Here is a 22,681-nt window from a genome sequence, read left to right on the forward strand (position 1 = left end):
AAAGCATATAGCTTTAGTTGTTTTAGCCCCTCCTTCACTCTCAAAGGGGTCCTGATTTGGATGAGAAAGTATACGGCGCCCATTCTGGGGGCTCTAAGTGCAATGGCTGTAAATCTCGAGCATGATGGCTCCCAAATCCTCATCTGCTCCTTTGTGAAGGAGCCTCGTCTGTTTTATCAATGTAATCGAGAACAGAAGAACCACCTGGGAAGGGCTGGAGCTGCAGAAGGAAAACACTACCCTCTTGGGGACGCAGGGGGCAGTCTGGTTCAGTCTGCCAGGACACCCAGGGCTACTTGGAAAGGGCACTTCCAGGCCCCGCTGGGCAGGAGGGGTCAGCCAGGCAGCCCCTCCTCAAAGACACCGGCTCAGGGAAGGCGCCAGCCCTCAAAGCGCTGAAGATCCCAATCGTCTGGGGTGGCTGGGACAGTACCCGGTCTGCTTGGGTCACCCAACACCCAAATGACTGTAACTCACACCGGGTGGTAGGACCCCAGGGAGCAAGCGTCGGTCTCAGACTTGCTGGACCTCAGAAGCTGATGGGACAAGTCAAGGGAAAGGAGAGATGGGGAAGCTTGTGAGCCAGGGCTGGGGGGAGTGGGCAGGGGGCGGGAGAAGCCCTCTCCTGCTCTGGTTCCACCTCCATCTGCTTCTGTCCTCCTTCTGTCCCCCAGCTGCCGCTGCCCGGTCTCCCGCCCAGTTCCCCTTCCCGTCCCTAAGCCAAGCACCCCAATCCTCACCTGTCTCCCACTTACCCTTGGAGTGAACTCAAGCCCACCTCTCCCAGCCAATCCCCAGACCCCCCTCCTCTTGGTGGTCTCCACTAGAATGGCCCACAGCCCCCTGAAATACAACTTGTCATCCCGCTGCAAGGACAGCAGGACATTTCCCGTGGGATTTCGGTGAGGGTGGGGGAGGAACTTTATCTCAGAAGCTCAGCTAGCCTGTCACACGTCATAGGAGCCCCCCAAAGCGGGGACCCACTCCCCCCGTCTCAGCTGATGTCCCCTCCCATCCACCCCCCAATATGGAAATCCCAGCGCCTCTGACACCCGACTCTTCACCACGTCTAGCTGATTACCATCCACATGGATTCCACCCTTGACCCCCCTCACATGCTGCCTCCCTTCCACTCCCATGGTCCTGCTTTAGCCCAGACCTACTCCATCTATTGCCTAGACCAGCACATCTCAAATTGTAACGCACATAGGAACCACCTAGGGACCTTCCGAGAGGGTGAGAGGTCTGGGTGGGACCTGGGATCCTGCATTCCTAACCAGCTCCCAGGTGAAGCCCATGCTCCAGGACCATCCTGGGGCAGCAAAGGCTACATCACCCCCCGCTTCCCTCCCCATCTTAACAGTGGCTCCTGATGGCTTCCAGTCACTCGAAACTTCCATGGCGGTTCATTGCTCAGAGCCAAGGTTTTCGGCTTCAGTCTGTGTAAAACCCATCACTGCCCATATGTTTGGATTTCCAACATCTGGAATCTGGAGTTAGGCCCAGGAATTGGCATCTTTGTTTAATGCCCCCAGTGGTTCTAATAATGTAGGTTTTCGGCGGGGGTTGTTTTGGTTTTGGGGGGTTTTATTTATTTATTTTTGGCTGTACCTCCAGGCTTGTGGGATCTTAGTTCCCCAACCACGGACTGAACCTGGGCCCCAACATTGAAAGCACCGAGTCCTAAACACTGTACTGTGAGGGGGCTCTGATAGTCTAGGTTGTTGATGGAAAATGAGCCTTTAATACCAAACCAAACGCTTTACCGTGGCACTCAAGGGCCTTCTCAACGCAGTCCCATCTTTCTGCCTCGCTCATCCCTGCTATACCTTCACGTACCAGAAGTCCAGCGGAACAAACCGTCCACTGTCTGGACAGTAGGTCGTGCTGTCGTCTCCCTCAAGCCCCTGTCCGTCCCCTCTGTGTCCTGGAGGGACCGCTTAGCCCTCCACCCCTGGGGAGCCTTGGTGACCTCCCAGGTGAATCACCGCCCCCATCTTCCTTCCTTGGTGCTGTGGCCTCATGTCTCCAGAGCGTGAGAGTGGGTGTCTCAGGGGTAGCTGTTTCCCACTCGTCCTTCCAGCTCAGGAGGGCTGCTTTAGGGCAGGGACAGGTCTGTATTCATCTTTGCATCTCCAGGACCAAGTGGGCTGCCTGCCCCAGAGCCATTTCCTAAAGAATAGTATTGAAAAGGCATCAAATGGGGTTTAGAAAAAGACAATTTTAATCAAATGTGTAGCTGGCTGAGTTTTGAAGGGTGTAAAAATAAAGTCTGCTTTGTTGGAAATCATCTGTTTTGATAATCTCAGTTTTGGAGAGCAATGTGCTTTATGCCCCACAGTACTTCACATTTGGTGAGCACACAAGCACTGATTAAATACAAATCACTCAAAGTCAGTATAGATTTAATTACTGTTTGAAGCATTATTTTTGTACTGATTCGTGTCTGTGTTTATCGGGTAGCTTGTGCAAACCCTTTGAGGGTGAATGGCCAGGGACTGGCAAGCTGTCTTTGGCCTCTTAAGGGCTATGATTAAGGGACTCTAGGTGGTGGGCTGGGTTTGAATTCTGCAACGTTTAGTGCCCTCTGCTGGTCACACCAGGCAAATCACCTGCTGCTCCAGGAGGCCCTTGCAGAACTCATGGTGTCTGATTCCTGATAAGCTGGTCTTGTCTGGCCTCTCTTTAGATCGTTGAACATTTGGAAAGGAGGGTTTTTAAATTAATGCATGGAAGAGAAAAATGTTCCACCTAGGAATTCTGCCTCTCTGGGTTGTATTAAACCAATTAATACCTTCTAATCAATTACACTACAATTTACTCAAATATATTTTTTTAGTGATCTCATTTTCTTTTCTCATTTTTTATTGAAGTATAGTTAATTTCCAGTATTGTGTTAGTTTCAAGTGTACAGCAAAGTACAGCAAAGTGATTCAGTTATATATATATATTCTTATATATATGAGATTCAGTTTTATGTATATTTTTATATTTATATATTTTACATACACTTTTTTCAGATCCTTTTCCATTGTAGGATATTACAAGATATTGGGTAGAGTTCCCTGTGCTCTACAGTAGGTCCTTGTTGTTTACCTATTTTACATATAGTAGTGTGTACCCGCTAATCCCAAACTCCTAATTTATCCCTCCCCACCTCCACTATCCCCTTTGGTAACCACAAGTTTGTTTTTTTATGTCTGCGAGTCTGTTTCTCTTTTGTAATAAGTTCGTTTGGATCATTTTGTTAGATTCCACATATAAGTGACATCATGTGATATCTGTCTTTCTCTGTCTGACTCACTTCACTTAATGTGATCATCTCTAGATCCATCCATGTTTCTGCAAATGGCATCATTTCGTTCTAGGAAGGAGTAATATTCCGTTGTATGTGTACTGCATCTTTATCCATATATTAAGAGCGTCAAAACAGTGCTCAACAACAACTTTCTAATGCAGTGTATGCAGAGTGCCTGTCAGGGGTTGAGGGCTTTTGTCTCCAGCGGCCCAGGATTGGGATAGCGGCTCCTGAGTTTCCTCCGGACTGGATATGGACCAGCTCCCCCGTGGGGCCTCAGTTGCTCCGTCCTGGAGGGATTTCTGTGAGGGTGATACCCATAGAAAGGGTGTAGCACACAGTAGGTGCTCACGGAGCGAGAGCTATTTTGCATGTATGGCTCACTTAGTAAATCTAAAATATATTTTGGAAACAAGAAAGAAGAAGGAACTAAAAGTGTTGATCGTGACTGTGGTGGTTGTTCTGGGATAACTGTCATAATGTGCTCAGAATGGTTTCATTTTAATAGTGGCGATTGCTAGAAAATGATTGGGTTTTTTTGCGTTCACTCAGCGCCTTCTCTAATTACAAGTGTTTCTTGGCTTTGGTCCATTCGTATTCCCGAGGGAGGCTTCTTGCAGGAAAGTGCCATCTGTAGGGCCGGGCGCCCGGGCTGACCGTGGACAGGGCTCGTGGATGGAAACGGAGGAGGGCGTCCAGGAGGGAGGACACGCCTGCATCATTAGCACCAGATCCCACCCGGCAGGTGCCACTGCCCACCTTCAGCTGCAGGGAGCCCTCGGGATGGGTTTCTGTACCACCAATCACTATCATGATTCCCAAGGATTTATGGTGTCTTTGCCAAAACGGAGCGCTGAGTAGGAGGTCCCAGGTGACCGCCTACAGGTCTCCTGGGCGAAAGAGCCTTTTTCTCTGTCGAGCCGCGTTGCAGTCTGGGTTTGCCCAGCACGTCTGCCCATCCACCCAATAAATACTTGCCCCCATCCCCGAGGTGCCCAAGTGGGTCTGTCAGAGATGAGCTGACCATGACCCCTCCTCCAGGAGGGGGCTTGCCTCTGCTTCCCCTGAGAGCTCAGACCGGAGCAGAGTCCAGATGCAAGGCCTGATATCAGCCCGGAGTCGTGAAGATTACAGGGGATGATCTAGGAAAGCTGCCGGCAAAGTGCCTGGCTCAGAGGAGCAGAGACATGACGCCAGCTCTTCATCCCCAAGTCACTGTTCACACCTCACGAGGCAGGGGACTGAGCTGAGCTTCACGACGGTTAATCAGGCTCCGGAGTGTGGGACAGGTGGACGGCCAGGGACTGGAGTTTTTCGGGGACCTTTTCCTGTAGCTCTGGTAGGAGGTACTCCAGGCCGGCACCCGGAATAAGGGCCGGGGTGTAGTTGTGGTTGTGGCTGAGGGACAGCAAAGGGGGACCCTGTGCAGGTGGCTGGACCCCCCTTCCAGCCCCCCAGCCCTGTGACCACAGGCTACGTAACCGAGGGCGCTGATGCATCTCTGGGCTGCTGTGATGCAACACGGAAGTACTCCACCGTGTCAGCACGGGCACAGCGAAATGTTCCTACACGTTCAACAAGTTACTGTCGTTGGCAATCCTCAAGCCCAGGTGACCGGGCCTCTTGCAGGGTCTGTGAAGCTGCCTCTCAGAATCCCAGACCTCGTGATGTTTTAAGAGTTTATTCTCCCCGGCACCTCCACGTCCTTGGCCTCTTCTCTCCCTCCCGAAACAGACAAACAAACAAAAAAGGAAAGTAACCTGAACAGCAGGAGCTTTTATAACCTGTGGGTAGTTATGGCGCTACTAACCTGGCTTGTTCTAAGGTGGGGCTACTTCCCAAGTGCAGGTAGAAATCGTGCCAGTACAAGACCTCCCCCCCTACCGCAGACTGACAAAGCCACGCTCCCAAAGGGTCCCCACGGTCACCCCGATGCCCGGCCCACTGTTTTTCTTCCCGAGTCCTCTGTGTCTTCCCTGAGTTTCCCGCCTCGGTGGAGGCTGGCCATCCCCAGGTGGGTGGTGGGCGAGCCCTCTGAGCCCGTTCTGCCTCTTCCAGGGTTGCCATGGAGCCCTTCTGTCCGCTCCTGCTGGCCGGTGTTAGCCTGCCCCTCGCCAAGGCTTTCAAGGGCAACGAGACCACCACCGCGCAGAGCAACTGGACCTCCACGACCGCAGGTAAGGGCCCCCCCCCCCCGCCTCTTCCTCCCTGCCCTCCTGCCCGCACTGCCCACTGCCCCGCCTCCTGATGGCCTTGTGGGGTGATGGGCAGGTGAGTGGGAAGTGTGCTTCTGACCCTGCACGTCTGTAGGGCAGGCTGGCTAGGAGAGCAGTTGCTCCGTATTTGACTGGAGCAAAGCTGAGCACTCGGGAGGCAGCGGACATAAGCTCCCACCCCTGCCCTGGGCTGAGAGTCCGTGTCAGCTTGGTGGGACGGAGGGCAGGATGGCCTCCGTTGTGCTGAACCCAACTCAAACCAGCCCTGAACAAACATGGATGAGTCAGTGGGGGATATTTAAACGCTGCTGTGATAGTTGATGCCGTTCATTAAGAAATTCATACTGTGGGGCGAGATATTGGTATAGCAGTCAGGTTTATTTTAAAAAATGAGTCCGTACCTTTTAGAGACGCATACTTGAATGTTGACAGCTGAAACGACAAGATATCTAGGAGTGACTTGGAAAAGAATACGTAGCGGGGCCGGCCACAGACGCACACAGTTGATCCAAGAATGTCAGGGGGCAGATACGCGGGGGTTCATTACTCTAGTCTCTCACTATTTTTATACTTTGAAAGTTAAAAAGGAGAAAAGGAATGCCTGATACATGAGACAATATGGGTGGATCTCAGAAACACGCGAGGTGACCAGACGGGCTCCCCCCTCCTGGGTTCACCTAAAAATAAAATGCTTGGCTGATAATCGGCTGTGGCTGTCAGGAGTCCTTACAGGAAGCGGGACGGTTGTGTGACCTGGTGCCCACCAGAACGAATGTGGAAGTCACCTGTTGCAGCCTCTGCAGGCTTGGCAGTGGCTTCTGGTCACTTCCAAGAGGGAAATTCATCTGGCTCAGGGCCCCTGTTATGTGAGTAGATGGGCTCCTGTGGCCTAGAATTCCGGAGGACACCTGACCGACCCTGTGAGGTGCCCTTTGAAACTTCATCTGTTCCCCAAAAGAAGGATGAAGCATCATTTGGGATGATCACAGCGCTTTGCCAGTGTGTTCCAAAATAACCGGAAATCATTTCATTTGCTCACTGAACAAAATGTATTAAATAATCATAGGAGACATTATTTTACACAAGTAGTTGAAGGTAAATACCTATAAATTGTATAGCAAAATGTTATTGTCCGGATTATATGAAGGATTCCTAAACATTAACAAGAGACAAAAAAAGACAGTAGGAAAACGGTTAAAAATTTGACCAGGCAAAATATGAATATCTAAGTAAGTATGTTTGTGAATCATGAAAAGGCACCTAACCGTCTAGAAATTAGGGAAATGCAAATTTAACTGGTATTATTTTACTTATCAGATTGACAGAAATTAAACGAATTACTAATATCTGGGAGAAATAGGCTCCATCGTACACTCCAGGTGAGTGTAGAGGGTGGAAACATTGGCAACTTGCAGTTTCGATTACAGTTTAACGTGTGTGGACAGAATACAAAGGGTCCACTTCCAGGAGCTCGCCTACAGAAACCCTTGTGAGATACACAAAGGTATCGACAAGAGCTGCAGAATTGTAGGTAATAGCCAAAAAGTTGGAAACAACCTAAGTGTCCATCCCAATCTTGGTTTACCCAAAAAGTGGAAATTCAAAGGGCAGTTAAACAAAATGAAGAGGCTCCTGTGTGCTGACACTGAAACTCTCCAAGACAGACGACCCAAGAAAGGCAAGTCGCAGAGCTGCCAGATACCGTATTTCATCTGTTTTTCTTTTTCCCCACATTTCATATCACTGTATCCTGAAGTGTGCCTTAATATCTTTTTTCCTTTCTTAGTGGTTCATAAAGTAATAGCACATCTTACGATCCGTGGAGTCTTAGATGTAATGAGAGAGTCGTTAGGACTCCAGTTATCAGCGAACCTGTAGGTTTATGAATGTAAACGTGTAGGGAAAATGTCAGGGCAGATACACCCCATGGGTTTAACAGCGTGTAACTCTGGGAACAAGAAGGGATGGCTCTTGCCCGTGACTGTTCTGTGTTTGGTCTGAACGTTTTGCAGCAGGCCTGGATCCCTGTGTTGCTCCTATCGACCAGAACCCAGCAAAACGCACGAGGTACAGGGTGGGAGCAGACTTTTAAAGCGCCCTCTGCTGGTAAACAGCGGGTCCTGCAGGGACCTTGCCCACCCCACCCCACCTCCCGCCCCCAACCAGAACACAGCTGCTCTGCCACCTTCTTCCCCTCCCTCCTCTTCTCTCCCACCCCTGCCCCAACTCTTCCCTCCCCCAGGGACCCCCAAGGCAGGGCAGATCCGCGTTGGAGGAACATCATCCAGTACCCCCCTTACTACAAGAGGGGACCCCAGAAGGGGGGGGTCCCTTCGTCAAGGCCTTACACAGAACTCTTTAGGGCTGAGGGGGGAACCAAGGGGCCTCCCCACCCCCTGCTGCCCACCCTCACCTCACAGGGCCGTCCAGCACAGCGGGCGAGCCGCACAAGTTTAAGCGTGCAGGTGCGTGACTGAGGTCAGGACTCACACGGCAGCCCCCGACTTTCAAATTCCAGGACCAGATTCCATGTAAGCCGACACACACGGGTGCACACTTCTCAGGCGTGCCTGGGCATAAATTTGCACGAACATCCATGCACACCTGACTTGGAGCATTGGCTGCGTAGAGTTGGAGGAGATTTGGGGAGAAGGCTGCTCCGAGTGGACCACCGGGGTACTTACCTCCAGGAGAGCCCCGCTCTGCTCCCCAACCGTGACCCTCAGCCCCACCCAGTCTGAGTCACATCACCGTGAAATGAAAACAGAAAGAGACTTGAATTTCCTCTTAGTCATCGCCCTGACTTCCCGTCGGGAGCCCATTGGTGCCCGGGAACACAGCCCAGCCTGCGGAGGGTTTTTCTGACCCACATTGGTTTTCAAAATTGTATTTGGGTTGAATTGCTTACCAATATTTAAAAATCAGATATTTTTTACGTAAAAATATAGATTTCTTCCTTCGGTAAATTGGAAGAACTGAGCATGTCACGTGCACCTCTCCTCGGCCCCCGTGAGTTGGGGCTAAGACGCGGCCAGCCCCGCCGACAGGGCATGGACACCCCGCCAGTTCCCGGAGCCCCACGGGGCCTGCTCGTCCTTGACTGTTCCCGCCTGACCTCCATCTTCCATAACAGAGGCGGCTGCTGACAACTGACAGAGACCCCGAGCAGGGGAACCCATTTGTCCCTGTGGCCCATCGCTTCTGTCCGGGTACACGGCCCCTTTCTGGGGGCCTTGGGTCATTCCGCCTCGCTCCTTGAGGGTGTGCCGTGGAATTGCCCACGTCTGTAACTGCAGCCTTGACTCCGGGCAGCATGAAAGCGGAGGCTGGACCCTGGAGCCCCTGACGGCCCCAGGGGTGGGCTGTCTGTGATCCCGGTGCCCACCTGAAGCTCCCGGCAGGCCTGCACGCTCAGCTAGGCCCATCCAGCCCTCGGGCCTACGAGCTGGCCCGTCAGTCACTGCCATGGTTAAGCTGAGCAAATGCAGAAGTGGGGAGTTCGACAGAAGGGACGCCCCGGGAGAGCAGAAGGGCACCTGTCAGGCTCTGCAGCTGCATCTGGACGGGCAGGGATGGAGCTGAGTGGCCTCTCTGGGGCTGGGCCCAGCTCTGCCCCTTGGTAGCAGGCATCTCCCCCATCAGTCTGGGCTTGAGTTGCTCCAAGGCCCTGGCAGCGTTCGGGGGTGCTCCAAGGAGCTGCAGGCAGGGAGGCCACAGGCAGGTCGGCTCCTAGGGTCAGGGAGGAGCCTCTGTAGCGGAGGGGCTCCCAGGGAGGGACTGAGCAGAGAGCTCAGCCTGGCATCCCCAGCCTCCCAGCACAGCTGCGCTGGTCCCTGAACATCACTAGCTCAGGTGGCAGAGGCGTGGGGCAGCCTGGAGCGGGGGCGTGTCGTAGGTTGGCCAGGTTTACGGTGGCTGAGGTCACCTCCTCACCGCTGTCCTCAGGTTTTAATACTTCCACGTCTAGCAGTCACTCAGGTCTGTTAAGAGTCCTTCGATTATTAGGAGTATAGCACTGACCACCCACAGGGTGCCGGCGTCAGCGCAGGGCCCCAGCGGCAGAGCTCCCGGCCCAGGGGTGAGATACCCATTACACCTTTGGGATACGTGGGGAGGGGTGCGAGATGGGGGACTGCGGGGCTGTGGAGCCCCCACTGGGCTCAGGGGCCCTGTTGGTGCTTCTGTGACTCAGAGCGATGACGGTCCAGTCATGCCTTCTAGGGGCTTCCACTGAAACAGGGGTGAAGGCGGGCCCCCCGGGCCTGTTCCCCCCAGGAGAATAGGCTATGTGCTAAAGGCACACAGAGCCCCTCTGGGATCCACCGGAGGGGAGCTGCGTGGGCTTCGTGGACGAGGGGGCTTTGAGGTGCTCCTTGGCGAGCGAGGATGCTTTGGAGAGGAGGACGCCGCAGGGCAGTCTGAGGGGACAGGAGCTGAGTCAGAACACTGGGCGAGGGGTGGGCTCTGAGGGTGGCAGCCGGGCCACCAGAGCCCCCTGGAATTCGGGCTTGCGGGCCAGACCCTGGGCAGCCACGTTGGGTCCAGGGACGTGGCACCTTCTGGTCCAGGAAAGACAGATGAAAGGGGAGCGCGGGTGGTGCCTGGTCAGCAGCTTTCCTCTGGGCGGGTGAGGTCGGCAGCTCACGGCTCCGGGAGGCCGGGTCACCATGCGACCACGGGCCACCGTCCTGGGACAGAGCAGCAGGGCATCTACACTCCCACCCTCCTCCACCTCCCGTTAGGGGGAGGGACAGGTGCCCTGGGACCTGGGGAAACAGGTCACACGGGGGTCTGGACCTTCACTACCCAGCAGCAGGGGGCCTTGGACACGTCAGGTCATCACATCCTCAGCTCAGCTTCTTCTTGGTGTCAACGCTGCTCATCTAAGTAGAGGGGCCTTTGTGGACCCAATGGACCAGGATGGTGAACTGAGTTGCAAACTGTAAAGTGGGGTCCGGGAAGAAGGGCAGATGAAGGAGGGAGTTTGCAAACTGTAAAGTGGGGTTCTCGTGTCAGGGAAGAAGGGTTGAGAGGGAGTGACTACTTTGCAAACTGTGAAGTGAGGTTTTGGTGTCCAGGAAGAAGGACTGTTGACGAAGGGAGTTTGTAAACTGTAAAGGAGGGTTCTGGTGTCCTGGGCCGCTGGGATGGGGGGGACGAATTGGTGACCTCTAAAGTGGGGTCTGGCATCAGGGAAGGGGGGCTGGTGGGAGGGCCACTTTGCAAACTGCGAGGTCTGGTATTGGGAACCTTTCCTCGCCCAGAGCCCGCTTCCCCTTGTGCCTCGGGTCCTGACGGGGACCTGCTTCTGCCCCCAGGCGCTCCGGCCCCCGGCCCTCCGGCCCCCGGTGCGCCCCAGCCCCTGCTGGCCTGGCTGCTGCTCCCCTTGCTGCTGTTCCTGTTCCTTGCAGGCTACTTCTTCAGGTAGGAGTGTCCGGGCACTGGCTCACCCACACCTGCTAGGGAGGAAATGATGCGAGAGGCCGTGACTGCAGACGAGCAGGCGGGGGCTGGCCGGGTGGCAGAGGGCAGAGCAGGGGCGGGGCCAAGGGGCCAGGGCAGTGGCTCAGCCATGAACAGCAGGAACAGCTTCTCTCGGCTCACCTGGTGGGTATCCCCGGAGTTCACCTGGTGGCTATCCCCGGGGCTCACCTGGTGGCTATCCCCGGGGCTCTGGACTCTCAGCAAGCTCCCTGTGCTGACACCTCACGCGTCTGTGTCTCTAAGGTTCAGGAAGCAGAGGAAGGCAGTGGTCAGCTCCAACGACAAGAAGATGCCTAACGGAATCCTAGAAGAGCAAGGTAGGGGGCCGGGCCGGGCCGGGCCTGGGGGGGGGGGGGGGCCGTGCCTCTCTAACACCTTAACACTTAAATGATGGACTCCTCCGGCTTTGCGACTCTCATCTGGCTTTATCTGGTATCATGCCGTCCTTTATAACCAGAGTTTCCCTGTTTCAAAACTACTGTCATTTTCTGTCCGGTGTGAAACAGACGTTTGAGGCATTTCAGTTTGTGGCTTTGGGGGAGACACTGTTCATATCCTGTCGTTTTTCCAGGATTTCAACATATAAAATTTATCAGTAAGTCTTAGATCGTCCTAAGCTGAGACAGGTGGGCTCATAATTTACAGTTCTCGAAAGGGCCACCCTGGAATCCGCAGTTTTCCGATCAGCTAAAAGAAGGGAATTGATGTACCAACGTGCTTAGCAGGGAGGCTCAGAGTAGCTCAGGGGGAATTTCCTGCCTTTCTTTGAGGTTCCAAATTCAGCTACTAACTTGTAAATTCTGCTTACAAAGGCACATTGGTTTTCTTCCCACGCGTTGAGATGTCCAAGAAAGGTATGTGAGGCAGAGGCTTTTAAAAATATTGTTCACACCAGTGACTACAACTTCCTCAGTCAGCTTGCTGCCTGGTTGTCCCGTGGTTTGGGGGAGCAGAGGTGCCGTCAGACTTCAGATGAATTACAAAACCGACCCGGCACACGACCAAGAGTATCGGCAGCAAAGGACCTCAGCCAGTTCTGTCGTGCTGGGAGACCCGTGACCCTGGTTTCACGATGACACGTGGCCTCCGGGCGCCACCTTCCTGCCCCCTTCTCCCTGCCCTGCACGTCCCAACAGCCCGGATGGGAGGAGGAAGTTGGGGCCGGTTAGGCGGGCTGCTCATCCTAGAGTGACTGTCTCAGGAGGAATGAGCCCTGGAGGGAGTTCTTGGCTGGCCTTCAGAACAGCTCTGCAGGTGGGGACAGGCCCTTTTGCAAGTGACAGCAAAGTAGAGTTGACCTTGTTGAGAACAGCAGCTCGGTTCCCTAGGAAGAGAAGCACATGCCAGGGTGTCACTTGCGGTCTCACTCTGAATTTGTGAAAGCAGCTTGTCCGGGGACACCCTTGAAATCTGGCCCTTCTCCTTTTCAGTGCCGCCAGCCCCTCCCCTCCGCCAAAAAAGAAAAAAACAGCAATGGTTTCTCTTATTTCTCTTGGAGCTTATGGGGCTTGAGTAACCAGGACTAGTTGTTACAAAGAAGACAAGGCTGCGGGAGACTCATACCGGAACTGATTCCCAGCCTGTTACCAGTTTGCGCCCAGAAACCTATTGTTATTCTGCTCCATTTCAAACCTGGACAGTTGAGCTGGAGTGTGGAGCCACCTGAATCCCTTGAGGAAGGAGAGGTGGCTGGTGGGCGAGTGAGCTGGGAAGATGAGGCGTGTCTGGTTGGTAAGAGCAGGGGACGCCAGCCAGAGGGGCGTCCGTCTGTCACTATGAGTGATCAGGGTGTGTTAAAAGAGACAGACCTTGCGTTCAGCTGCTCATGGTCTGGGCGACTGTCCCCCTCCAGCTGTGCCATTTCCCCAGGAGCGTTGTCCGTCTGTCTGGCTAATGTCACCCATCTGGGAACATGGCTTAATAAGCCCCGTATTTCTGTTGACCCCACAGAGCAGCAAAGGGTGATGCTTCTCAGCAGGTCCCCCTCGGGGCCCAAGAAGTACTTCCCCATCCCCGTGGGGCACCTGGAGGAGGAGATCCGGGTCCGGTCGGCGGATGACTGCAAGAGGTTTCGGGAGGAGTTCAATGTGAGTTTGGGGCCCCTCTTTCTTGTCACGCGGAAGGGCGCTGGGACGTGGGATGTCGTGTTTCAGGATAAATTAGCCCAAAGGCTCAGAATGCTGGCATCCATCGAGACACTGTCCCAAAAATGGGGTTCCAGGGAAACCTGGTTTCTGCCGTGATGACCCTCCGCTAACCCTCATTCCCATTTACGAGATGGTTGAGAAAGAGGTTCAGAGCCTCCTTGCAGCTCAGACACCCTGGGTGCCGTGTTCTAAAGTCGAGTGTGACGGAAACACCGTTATCTCGATAATGTGCAAGACTGGGGCCTGAGTGGACCACAGGATAACAATTTCACGCTGAGAGCAAAGGAGCCCCCAAACCGTCCTGCACAACATCGATTAAACAGTCGAGGGGCTGCCTTGAGGGGACACTAGCTCTGCCTGGACGGCCCTTTGATTCTGCCCAAGTCAGCGTGTTCATCCTGCTACCGCTGTTCTGGGTGAACTTAATGATGGCAACAGCTAAGATGACTTTGACGAACTGGTCCGGCCGGATGGTAGCAAACCGATCCTACTATCAACAAAAATGCAAATGTACATTAATGACACCTCCCCTTGTGTTGCTAATTTTTTAATTTAATGTTCCATGAATTGTGAATCTGCTAGATAGATAGACAGACAGATAGTTACAGATGCTGGGATGCACAGGCAGGCAGACAAGACGCGCTGGGAAGTGTGGTCTCGGATTTGGCTGTCCAGTGTTTATCCCTGATCGTGTTTTGAGTTTTCTTTTATGCATCTTCCTCATATCGTACATAGCCGTGCGCTGGTGTTGAGCTTGAAAGAGGACGGGTTTCCAGCAGGGGGGCCACCTGGTCCTGGCCCTGCCTGTGGCACCGCAGCCCCGCCCGGCCCATCAGTTATTGTCCTGGAAGCCACAGCTTCGGTCATCTGTGAAGGGGCAGGGGTGGGAGGATGCCTTAATGACCTCACAGGTCAAATATGAGGCTCTGACTTGGTAAACAGCAAAGAGTCGTACCATTGTGACACCTAAAGACAGCATGACTCCTGCTGCAGACAAGTGACTTTTTACCCAGAAGCAACCCATGAGGGCACGGCAGGGTGATGGCGCATTTAGACCCGTGCTTTTGTTTATTTTTTAACACAAGCCTCACCTGCCTTTATCTTGCTTCCTTTTAATTGTTTCCAAATGTATCCCCTTTTCTGAGATAGTAGGTCATAGTGAAAGACAGCTCCAAGCAGTATTGTTTTGCAGTCTCTCAGCCTGACGAGAGAAGTTAATTCTCCATTTTCAAAATGACTATCCAAGCTGGCAGATACAGGACCATTTCCCCCACGTCCATTCTTGTCCTGTTTCCTCCTGTACTTGTATTTCTCCACGTGGAGGCTGGTGACTGCCCTTGCCGAGGGAGGGCTGCGTCAGAACTCGCTGCCTGTGCCACCATCTCAAAAGCGAGGGCCCGGGACGAGGGCCGGGCAGGTAAGGCACTTGTCCCAGGTGCAAAATTTAAGGGGGCACCAAAACACTCTGTCATCTGGATAAATTCTATTTTCACGCGGCTTTTAAAAATCATCAAAATTAATGCAAGCAATCCATGATGAACAGAACAGCGCAACTGGAAATAAAGACAGGGTCACTCTGGTGTTTCCTGTTGCCCCAGGCTCTGACGTGGCTTATCACCACGCTGTTGCTGATCCTGACGGTATTTAAAAGTTTGATATTTTGGTTATCATGGATTTTTTTTTTTTTTTTTGCGTTTAGATTTTCTATTTCTTTTTTATTTTTTTTTTTTGCGGTACGCGGGCCTGTCACTGCTGTGGCCTCTCCCGTTGCGGAGCACAGGCTCCGGACGCGCGGGCTCAGCGGCCATGGCTCACGGGCCCAGCCGCTCCACGGCATGTGGGATCTTCCCGGACCGGGGCCCGAACCCGCGTCCCCTGCATCGGCAGGCGGACTCTCAACCACTGGGCCACCAGGGAAGCCCTTGCGTTTAGATTTTTTTAGATGTTGCATTTGAGTGGGATTTTTCTTGATTCCTGGGTTTTGGGGTACCAACCAAAGCAAGTGACTTGCTCTGCTCTCCCCACCCCTGCCACTGAGCAGCCTTCCCAGCTGCCCTCCTGCCCACGGCCTCCACTCAGGGAAGGGCCGGGAGAGAGGGTCGAGGGGTCGAGTCCAGCAGCATGGAGCCTGGTCCTGGCTCCAGGGGACCCAGGGCAGCTGCACGTCCCCCTCTGGACCCCAGTTTGCTCCTCTCTCAAGTGAAGGGCAGGCTCTACTGAGAGCATCACAGCTGCCGTGACCAGCCCGCTCTTGCCTCCACTGGTGGACACGCTTGAGCTGGGCCCTCGACGCTCGTCCTCTTCTTTGCTCACCCTCTGTCCTGAGCTCCTCTCCCAGGAACTGTGCAGGGAGACGGATGAGCCTCAAAGTAGTCGATCCGAATGAGTTGGGACTTGGGTGTATGGCCAGTGGAAGCTGCCGTGAACTTGACGAAGTAAAAGAGGGCCTGGCACTGGGATCCGTTCAGTGGGGTGATCAAGGCGTGGATGCTGGAGACGGGCTGCCTGGGCGCCTGCCCCAGATTTGCTTCTTACCAGCCTGGAGGGCTCGGGCGACATCCTTAACCTCTGCCTCAGTGGCCTCGTGTATGAAATGAGGCCCTCCCAGCCCCCATGGGAGTGTCTTAACACGTGTAAGAGTTAAGGTGTGTTCCCAGCTCAGCCTGGCTCCCGCATGAGGGGAGTCTGAGCTGCCGCCCTTCTCAGGACGACTTCTCTGAATGTCTGGTCTGCCGTCTCCACCCGCAATGGTAGAACACTGACCTAGCAGAGTCTGTTCCAGGCCCCCGGTTAAGTCCCTGCAGGTGAGGAAAAGGCCCCCTCCAGACAGCTTCTTCCACGAGCCTCTGTCCCAGCAGGTTATTTTAAGCCCAGTGCCTAAAAATGTCACCTCAAACAAACCAGCAAACCCTCTTTAGCCAATTTACGTAACCGGACAATCCATCACAAGGTAGTTATCAGCCAACTGCTAGCTGCACGGCTCACTCGGGGCGCTGCAGGGGTTACCCAGCTATGGCAGACCGCACCCGACCCGCCCCAGAGCTCTCTTATTAGCCCTGTGCCTTTGGAGCAGCTCACACATGACTGACGGCAGGAGAAAGTGCTGGCCTGCACTGTGTGGGCGGTCATTCTGTGTGCTTGGAAATGGAGTAGAAGTTCGGGGAGCAGAGTGCTTTGCCTCCACTGTGAACTTCTGTGCTGCCGCCCACAGAGTCAGGATCACATCTCCGTGTTCTGCTCTCCGATCACTGCCGGGGCCACACGGCTGTGGGTGGCAGAGCCGGGTCCATCCTTACCGCTCAGACCCCTCCAGCCACTCCAACCTCCAGAGGAAGAGGGAGGCTTCTTGGTTTTGTTTTGTTCTGTTAATTTATTAATTTTAATAGAGTATGTTTTAGAGCAGATTTCGGTTTACAGAAAAATTGTGCAGAAAGTACCAAGTTCCCATATACCGCATCTTTCCCTGCACAGTTTCCCCAACGATTAACGTCTCGTCTGAGTGTGTTACACTTGTCACAACTGATGAGCCAACGTTGACTCGTTGTTACAAACTAAAGTCCGGGTCAGGGGTCCAGCGCCGCACGTTCTGTGGGTTTTGACGAACGCACAGCGTCATGCGTCCCCCGCGATGGTCTCAGGCCTCATTTTTGTTTTCAGTGCTGGGGTCAAAAAAGCTTCGGGGTGAAAAAGAGAAGGCTCTAGAATGTTGCTACAAATTTCACGTTGAGGTTTGGTCAAGAAACTCAGTGTTAAGACAGCTCGATGCAGAGCTCCCGGTGGAGGAGGTGCTGGTCTGGCGGAGAACTGCCCACCAGCCTTGCCCAGGTGCCCGCCGGGCGGGCCTCCACACTGGCCCTGGCAGAGCCTCTGCCTGTGGCCACTGGGTGTGGTGGGGAAAGAGGCCATGGGCTGGCCGGGGCTGGGTCTGTGATGGAGAAACCCCCGACCCGGGAGAAGGGGGCTCTGGGCCCCCGTGGGCTGCACACCCGACTCGGGGCCTTGGCTTTGATCCCAGGCTGTGCCTCAGTCTCCTGGGCACTTATAGCCGGACGCAGGGAAGCCCTCGCTTGTCCCTACACTTAAGGAAGCGAGTGCCCTTCTCGTGGTCCAGGTGCCAGCTCCACGTGCCCTCCCACTGCCTGCTACGTGCTAGGCAGGCGACTCTGGACAATTCTGCAGCCACCCTGGGGTTCTCTTTCCTCATCTGCAAAACAGGAGTGATCCTGGTGTCACCTGATAATAGGTAAGTTGTGAAGGCAGGTGACCCAGCTCCTCCCTCAGTGCCTGGCACATCGTAAACACTCGATAGATTTTAACACCAGTGACCCCTGGTTCCTCTGACGGTCAGGCTGAATGTTGAAGGATGCGATTTGGGGGTTCAGAGGGCTCTCTCCCACTGTGTACTTCGAGGAGCCCCCCTGAGCATGGAGCCCCCCCAGCAGCGAGCAAACAGGAAGACAGTTGGTGCTAACAAGAGATGAGGGCCTCTGAGTTGTGGAAAGAACTAGAAGTCAGGATGCTGGGCTGACACCTGCTGTGCCACACGTCAGCTTTAGGGGCCTAGCTGAGCCCCTATACTCATTTTCCTCCTCTAAGACAAAGGGAGGGTTAGGGCGGTGCATGCAGGTCCCCTGGGGAAGTGGGTAGCTGCTGTGCGGGCCCGGGGTGGCCTGAGATCTGCATTTTCAAGGAGCCCCCCAGCTGTGCCTGTCCCACTGGTCCTCAGAGCACACCAAGTCCTCAGCAGGTGAGGGCTTGAGGACGGTCCTTCGCCATCACTCTACTCGTCCTTCAGCCCAGCATCTGGGTCCTTGCTCCCGGATCAGAGCTCTGCTGTGGCCAGTTCCTACGTACTTGTGCAGGGCCTGCTCTGGACCAGGACTGTGAGTCCTGGGGGTTTGGTGGCAATGCACGGGCCAGCCCCTGCCTTAATGCACTTCGGGGTCCAGCTATGGGTCATCAGGTTATCTGCACCTCCGCTGGCCCCACTAGACAGCGGGCCCAAGGGGAGGCGGGCCTGTGTCTCCATCACATCTCTGCCCGGTGCCGGCCCAGCGCCTGAGGCAGAAACTTCCACAGGCAGGAGCAGAGAGATGGACCCAGCACTGGAGGTGCTCAGAGTCCAGATTTCTGGATTCCTGTGCTCAGTCGGGAGGTGACGTAAACCCGGTGTTGGATTTCTCACGTTTAGTGCTGACCCTGTGCTTTCTTCTAGTCACTGCCGTCTGGACACGTACCGGGAACTTTTGAGCTGGCCAATAAAGAAGAAAACAGAGAGAAGAACAGATATCCCAACATCCTTCCCAGTAAGCTTTTACTTTTTTTGCGCGATGGGTGGCATTTTGACTAAACCCAGCCTTGCCTTGCAGCTACTGGTGACCCTGCCTGTCCTGACAGCAGATGCGCGGGGGCTTGGAGGTCAGGGCCTGGGTCAGTGCAGCGGCTCAGCCTTCGCAGCTGGGAGTCTAGGTGTCTGTCTCCCGCCCAGGACTTGGGTAGCCTGCGTTGCTCTGGGTCTGGCTGCCAAGCCTGTGCTCGCTGTTGAGACCTGCACTGCCTGGTCTATTTGCCCAAGAGGGGTGCCCCCTGCACCGGCTGGCAGGGCTCCTCCTATGGACCCACATTGTGCCTGGGTCTCGGGCAGCTGGTGGCCCTGGGCATCTCCCGTCTTGGACGCAGTGCTTCTGCCACCAGCAACAAGCCTCCTGTACCAAGGACAGAAGTGGCAGAATAAGAGAGCTGTCTGACATTGGCAGCTTGGTGGGAAGGCTTAGAAGTAACTGGATCTTTACCACCACAGCTAAAGGTGGCCATGGGCTGGGGAGGGCGGCCTCCAGGGGGTGGGGGGCCGGGGAGCAGACACACCTGTCCAGGGGCGTTGCTGGATGGGCTGCGCCTTGGCCTCGGTGCCAAGACAGACACCCAGAGTTCCAAGCTGCCTTTGTGGAAGCTGGCCCGGGAGGTTTGCGACATCCTTCCTCCAACCTGGACCCACCTGTTGGCTTTGCCATCGGGCTAACAGAAGGGCAGCCTCAAAAAACTCCAGGGAGTTCACGTTTGAACCCCAAACCAAGGCCTCCTGGCATCCCAGGGAACACCTCCCTTCTGAGGCGGTGCTTCCGTGGGGTGGAGCAAGCTGGTCTGTGCTGGGCCTCGGCGTGTCGGCTCCTGGTTGCATTTTTAGGGTTAGAATTGAGTCCGGCTGCTCTGTAGGTAGGAGAAGCTGTGGTCCGCCTCATCTGTGTGGTGTCTGGATTATTGGCACTTGATAGAAACAATTCTTTCCCATCTTACGTGCGTAGGATTAATTTGTGGTTTTGTTTGGGTTTTTTTTGTGGGTGTTTTCTGTAGAGCCCACCATGAGCCTGGCTCAACTAAAGCCAGAGAAATTAACTAAGTAGTCTGCCATCCAACACATATTTGTAGAGGCAGCCAAGGGGGCACCAGGGAGACGGGTCAGGAGGCCACTGTGGTCACACAGCCGAGCTGAGAGGGTGGCTTGGACCAGGGTCAGGTTCGGCACACACTGCAATGATCACGTTGAGAGGACTTGCTGTTAGATTGGGTGAGGTTCATCGGAGGCAAGTTTCGCGGCTTGAATAGCTCAAGGGAAAGGAAAACCGTGCAGGAGGTTGGGGGTCTTTGGAATGTTGTTGGTCGAATAAAAATCGGGATATTTGGAAGTTAGCATCTAGTATTAGTTGAATTAATTACTTGATGCGTTGACTGCAGAACGTCCACGTGGAGGACCCACTCAGCGCCAAAGCCCTTTCCCAGGTTCCTCACCTGCATTCCTGTCCTTATCACTCACTGAACACTGTATCTTTTAAAGCTAACGATTACTTTGCTGATTAAGAGTAGTTTGGGTGGGAGCTCAACCGGGCGGAATTAGCAGCCAGGTGTAGGAATTACCTGCACCCACCACTGCTCCCAGATGTGATGGCTGGGGGAGTGGGCACCGCCCCCCCCAGAGGATCACCAGCGGGGACCAGCAGGACCTGGTCCGGCACAGCATCTCTAAGCCGTGTCCTCCAGCTTGTACTGTGGAAGTGAGTTGGCCTTTCCTGCAGGTAGGAAAATGTGGGTCCTGCCTCAGCCCCTCCTGGCCCAGGAGTGCCACGTCAGAGGTAACTGAGGGCGCTGGCCATCCCCAAGGGCCCACGGGACCTCTGCCAGAATGTGAGTGTTTCACGTTGGTGGGAGGATGCGTTTACGGAGCAGTGGCCTGGAGATACTCGGGGTGGGCCCTGGAGACGGCCAGCTGGGTGGCATCTGGCGTTTGGCATCAGCCAGACATAGGAGAAGCATATCTGATTAAACTGAGCAGTTGGCCAGAGATGCCCTGGGGCAGCTGGATCACGGGGATATCGTGCAGGGGGCTCCCAGGCCTGCTCTCCCCACCCCAAGGCTGGGAGACGCTTCTCTTACTCAGGTTGAGGTCAGGGTCAACGGGCAGGGAGAGGGGCGGGGGCCCAAGGCCCTCAGTCCGGTACACCTTCCCTGCGCCTCGCCCTCTTCCCCAAGCAGAGATTGGCTGTAACTGTATCAGATTTATGAGGTGCCCCTGGGGCAGGAGCCCAGTCCTGGATGTGGCTCTAGGGAGCCCTGAGGACAGAGGTCAAGGTGCCAGGCGTGCCGAGAGGCTGCATGTTCCAAGGGCTCCACGGCCGGTAGCAAGAGAGCATCCTCTTTTCTGGAAAAAAAACGCCAACACCTGGTAATGTTAGGAAATAGCGTTTTGAAAGAGTAGTGCGACTTTTTAGAGTAAAAAGACAGGAAGCTCTTAGAACTGCAAGACGCTAAATCTAACCAGAACGCTATTTTTTACCCCCTGCTTTCTATAGCTGTCCTCAAAAGGGTAAATGGGTCCAAATTATGTTCAACTAGCTTTATACGTGTTCAGCCAGAGCTATTTCTGCCTCAGGGCTGTCAGCCCCTGAGCAGAAGGGTCTCACGGCCGAGCCTTTGTGGGCTGTGAGTTTGAGGCTGGGCACCCTGACAGCCCCGTGTGGGCCGTGACTGACCCTGAGAGCTGCACTGGCTGTGCTCGCTAGCAGCAGTGGTACAGTGTCCAGACAGCTCGCAGTCAACCCAGCTTCCTTCCATGTAAATGGGAGACGTACAGCCTGTGACTAGGAGGGGACAAAGCAGGGGCCAGGACGTGGAACTATTCAATAATTAATGAGTAAATACATACAAAGTACCCACCATGTGCTGTGCCCAGCGCGGCATGATAAACGCGGAAGCAGCTTGATCCCCGGGCCCTGGGCCGAGTCTGGGCATCCTTCATATTTCTACTCCTGGGAGTGGCCGGCCGCTTACACACCAGTGGGGAGACCCAGGGCTGGGGCCACACCACCTGTAGGGACCCATAAAACCATCTAATTTCTGTGTGAATCAGAAGAAAATATATACCTAATCCAGCCTGGTTCACACTCACGTTTGTTTTTTTTTTTAAATAAATATATTTATTTATTTTATTTATTTTTGGCTGCGTTGGGTGTTTGTTGCTGCGCGCGGGTTTTCTCTAGTTGCGGCGAGCGGGGGCTACTCTTCGTTGCGGTGCGCGGGCTTCTCATTGCGGTGGCTTCTCTTGTTGTGGAGCACGGTCTCTAGGCGCGCGGGCTTCAGTAGTTGTGGCTCGCGGGCTCTAGAGCGCAGGCTCAGTAGTTGTGGAGCACGGGCTTAGTTCCTCCGCGGCATGTGGGATCTTCCTGGACCAGGGCTCAAACCCGTGTCCCCTGCCTTGGCAGGCGGATTCTTAACCACTGTGCCACCAGGGAAGCCCCTCACACTCATCTTTATACCAACTGCTAATACAGTTGTCAAGTAAAATGTGTAATTTTTTTCTTTTGGAGAAAGGGGCCCATGAAGGCAGAAGTGACCTGGACCCACGTAGGTCACATAGGGCCCTGGTTGAAAACTCTTCAACATGTGTGTACACACAAAAACATACCACAAGCATACTCATACACACCACAAACACATATATACACCACACTCACATAAATACAACACACATTACACACACTGTATACAAGACACACCACTATACACCCCACAAGTACACACCACACACACACACACACACACACACAGCCCTCCCTGTTCGGCCCTCCCACACTGGAAAACCACTTGTACCACAGACCAGAATCCTCCAGACAGTGGCCCATCCTGCCCAGGCAGTCCGTGTGAGTGTGGCTTACCTTTCTGCTCTGGGGCAGACCTGAACATGAGGACTGGGGTCTGGAGTCCCAAACCCCAGAGCCTTGTGTCCGTGTGTCCAGAGGCAGAGTTGTGCTCCTCCTGGAAAGCCTGGGAGACTGGACCCCGGAAGTGGTCCTGAGGGTACCCTCACTGGTCAGTACTGGGGCCTGGTTTGGGGTTCAGAGGATATTGCCATCACACTGTAGGGGTCCCGCACGTTCTGCTGTGTCTACGTGATGGTTCAGCAGACCGACTCCTGGACCCTGAAATTCTTACCTGTCATCATCCCACAGGTTGTATTGAGCTCCTGTTTGAGGCCTGGCTTGTCC

The 22,681-nt window shown here is 54.4% G+C and overlaps 1 protein-coding gene across 5 annotated transcripts in view; it reads left to right on the forward strand.

Annotated features, from left to right (window-relative positions):
- Positions 1–22,681, forward strand: part of PTPRE (protein tyrosine phosphatase receptor type E) — a 165,809-nt gene that overhangs the window by 116,261 nt on the left and 26,867 nt on the right. For 3 of the 5 annotated variants that reach the window (XM_032607776.1, XM_032607775.1, XM_032607777.1), the window contains 5 exons: positions 5,357–5,475; positions 10,833–10,938; positions 11,242–11,315; positions 12,949–13,085; positions 18,361–18,451. In XM_032607776.1, coding sequence (XP_032463667.1) covers positions 5,364–5,475; positions 10,833–10,938; positions 11,242–11,315; positions 12,949–13,085; positions 18,361–18,451 — 520 coding nt within the window. In that variant the 5' untranslated portion in view covers positions 5,357–5,363. Of the gene's footprint in view, positions 1–5,356; positions 5,476–10,832; positions 10,939–11,046; positions 11,122–11,241; positions 11,316–12,948; positions 13,086–18,360; positions 18,452–22,681 lie in introns of those variants that run through there. The other 2 variants (XM_032607778.1, XM_032607780.1) reach the window with 1 other exon arrangement.

Source organism: Phocoena sinus, chromosome 16, assembly GCF_008692025.1.
Source record: "Phocoena sinus isolate mPhoSin1 chromosome 16, mPhoSin1.pri, whole genome shotgun sequence".
In the NCBI taxonomy this organism is placed as follows: domain Eukaryota; kingdom Metazoa; phylum Chordata; class Mammalia; order Artiodactyla; family Phocoenidae; genus Phocoena; species Phocoena sinus.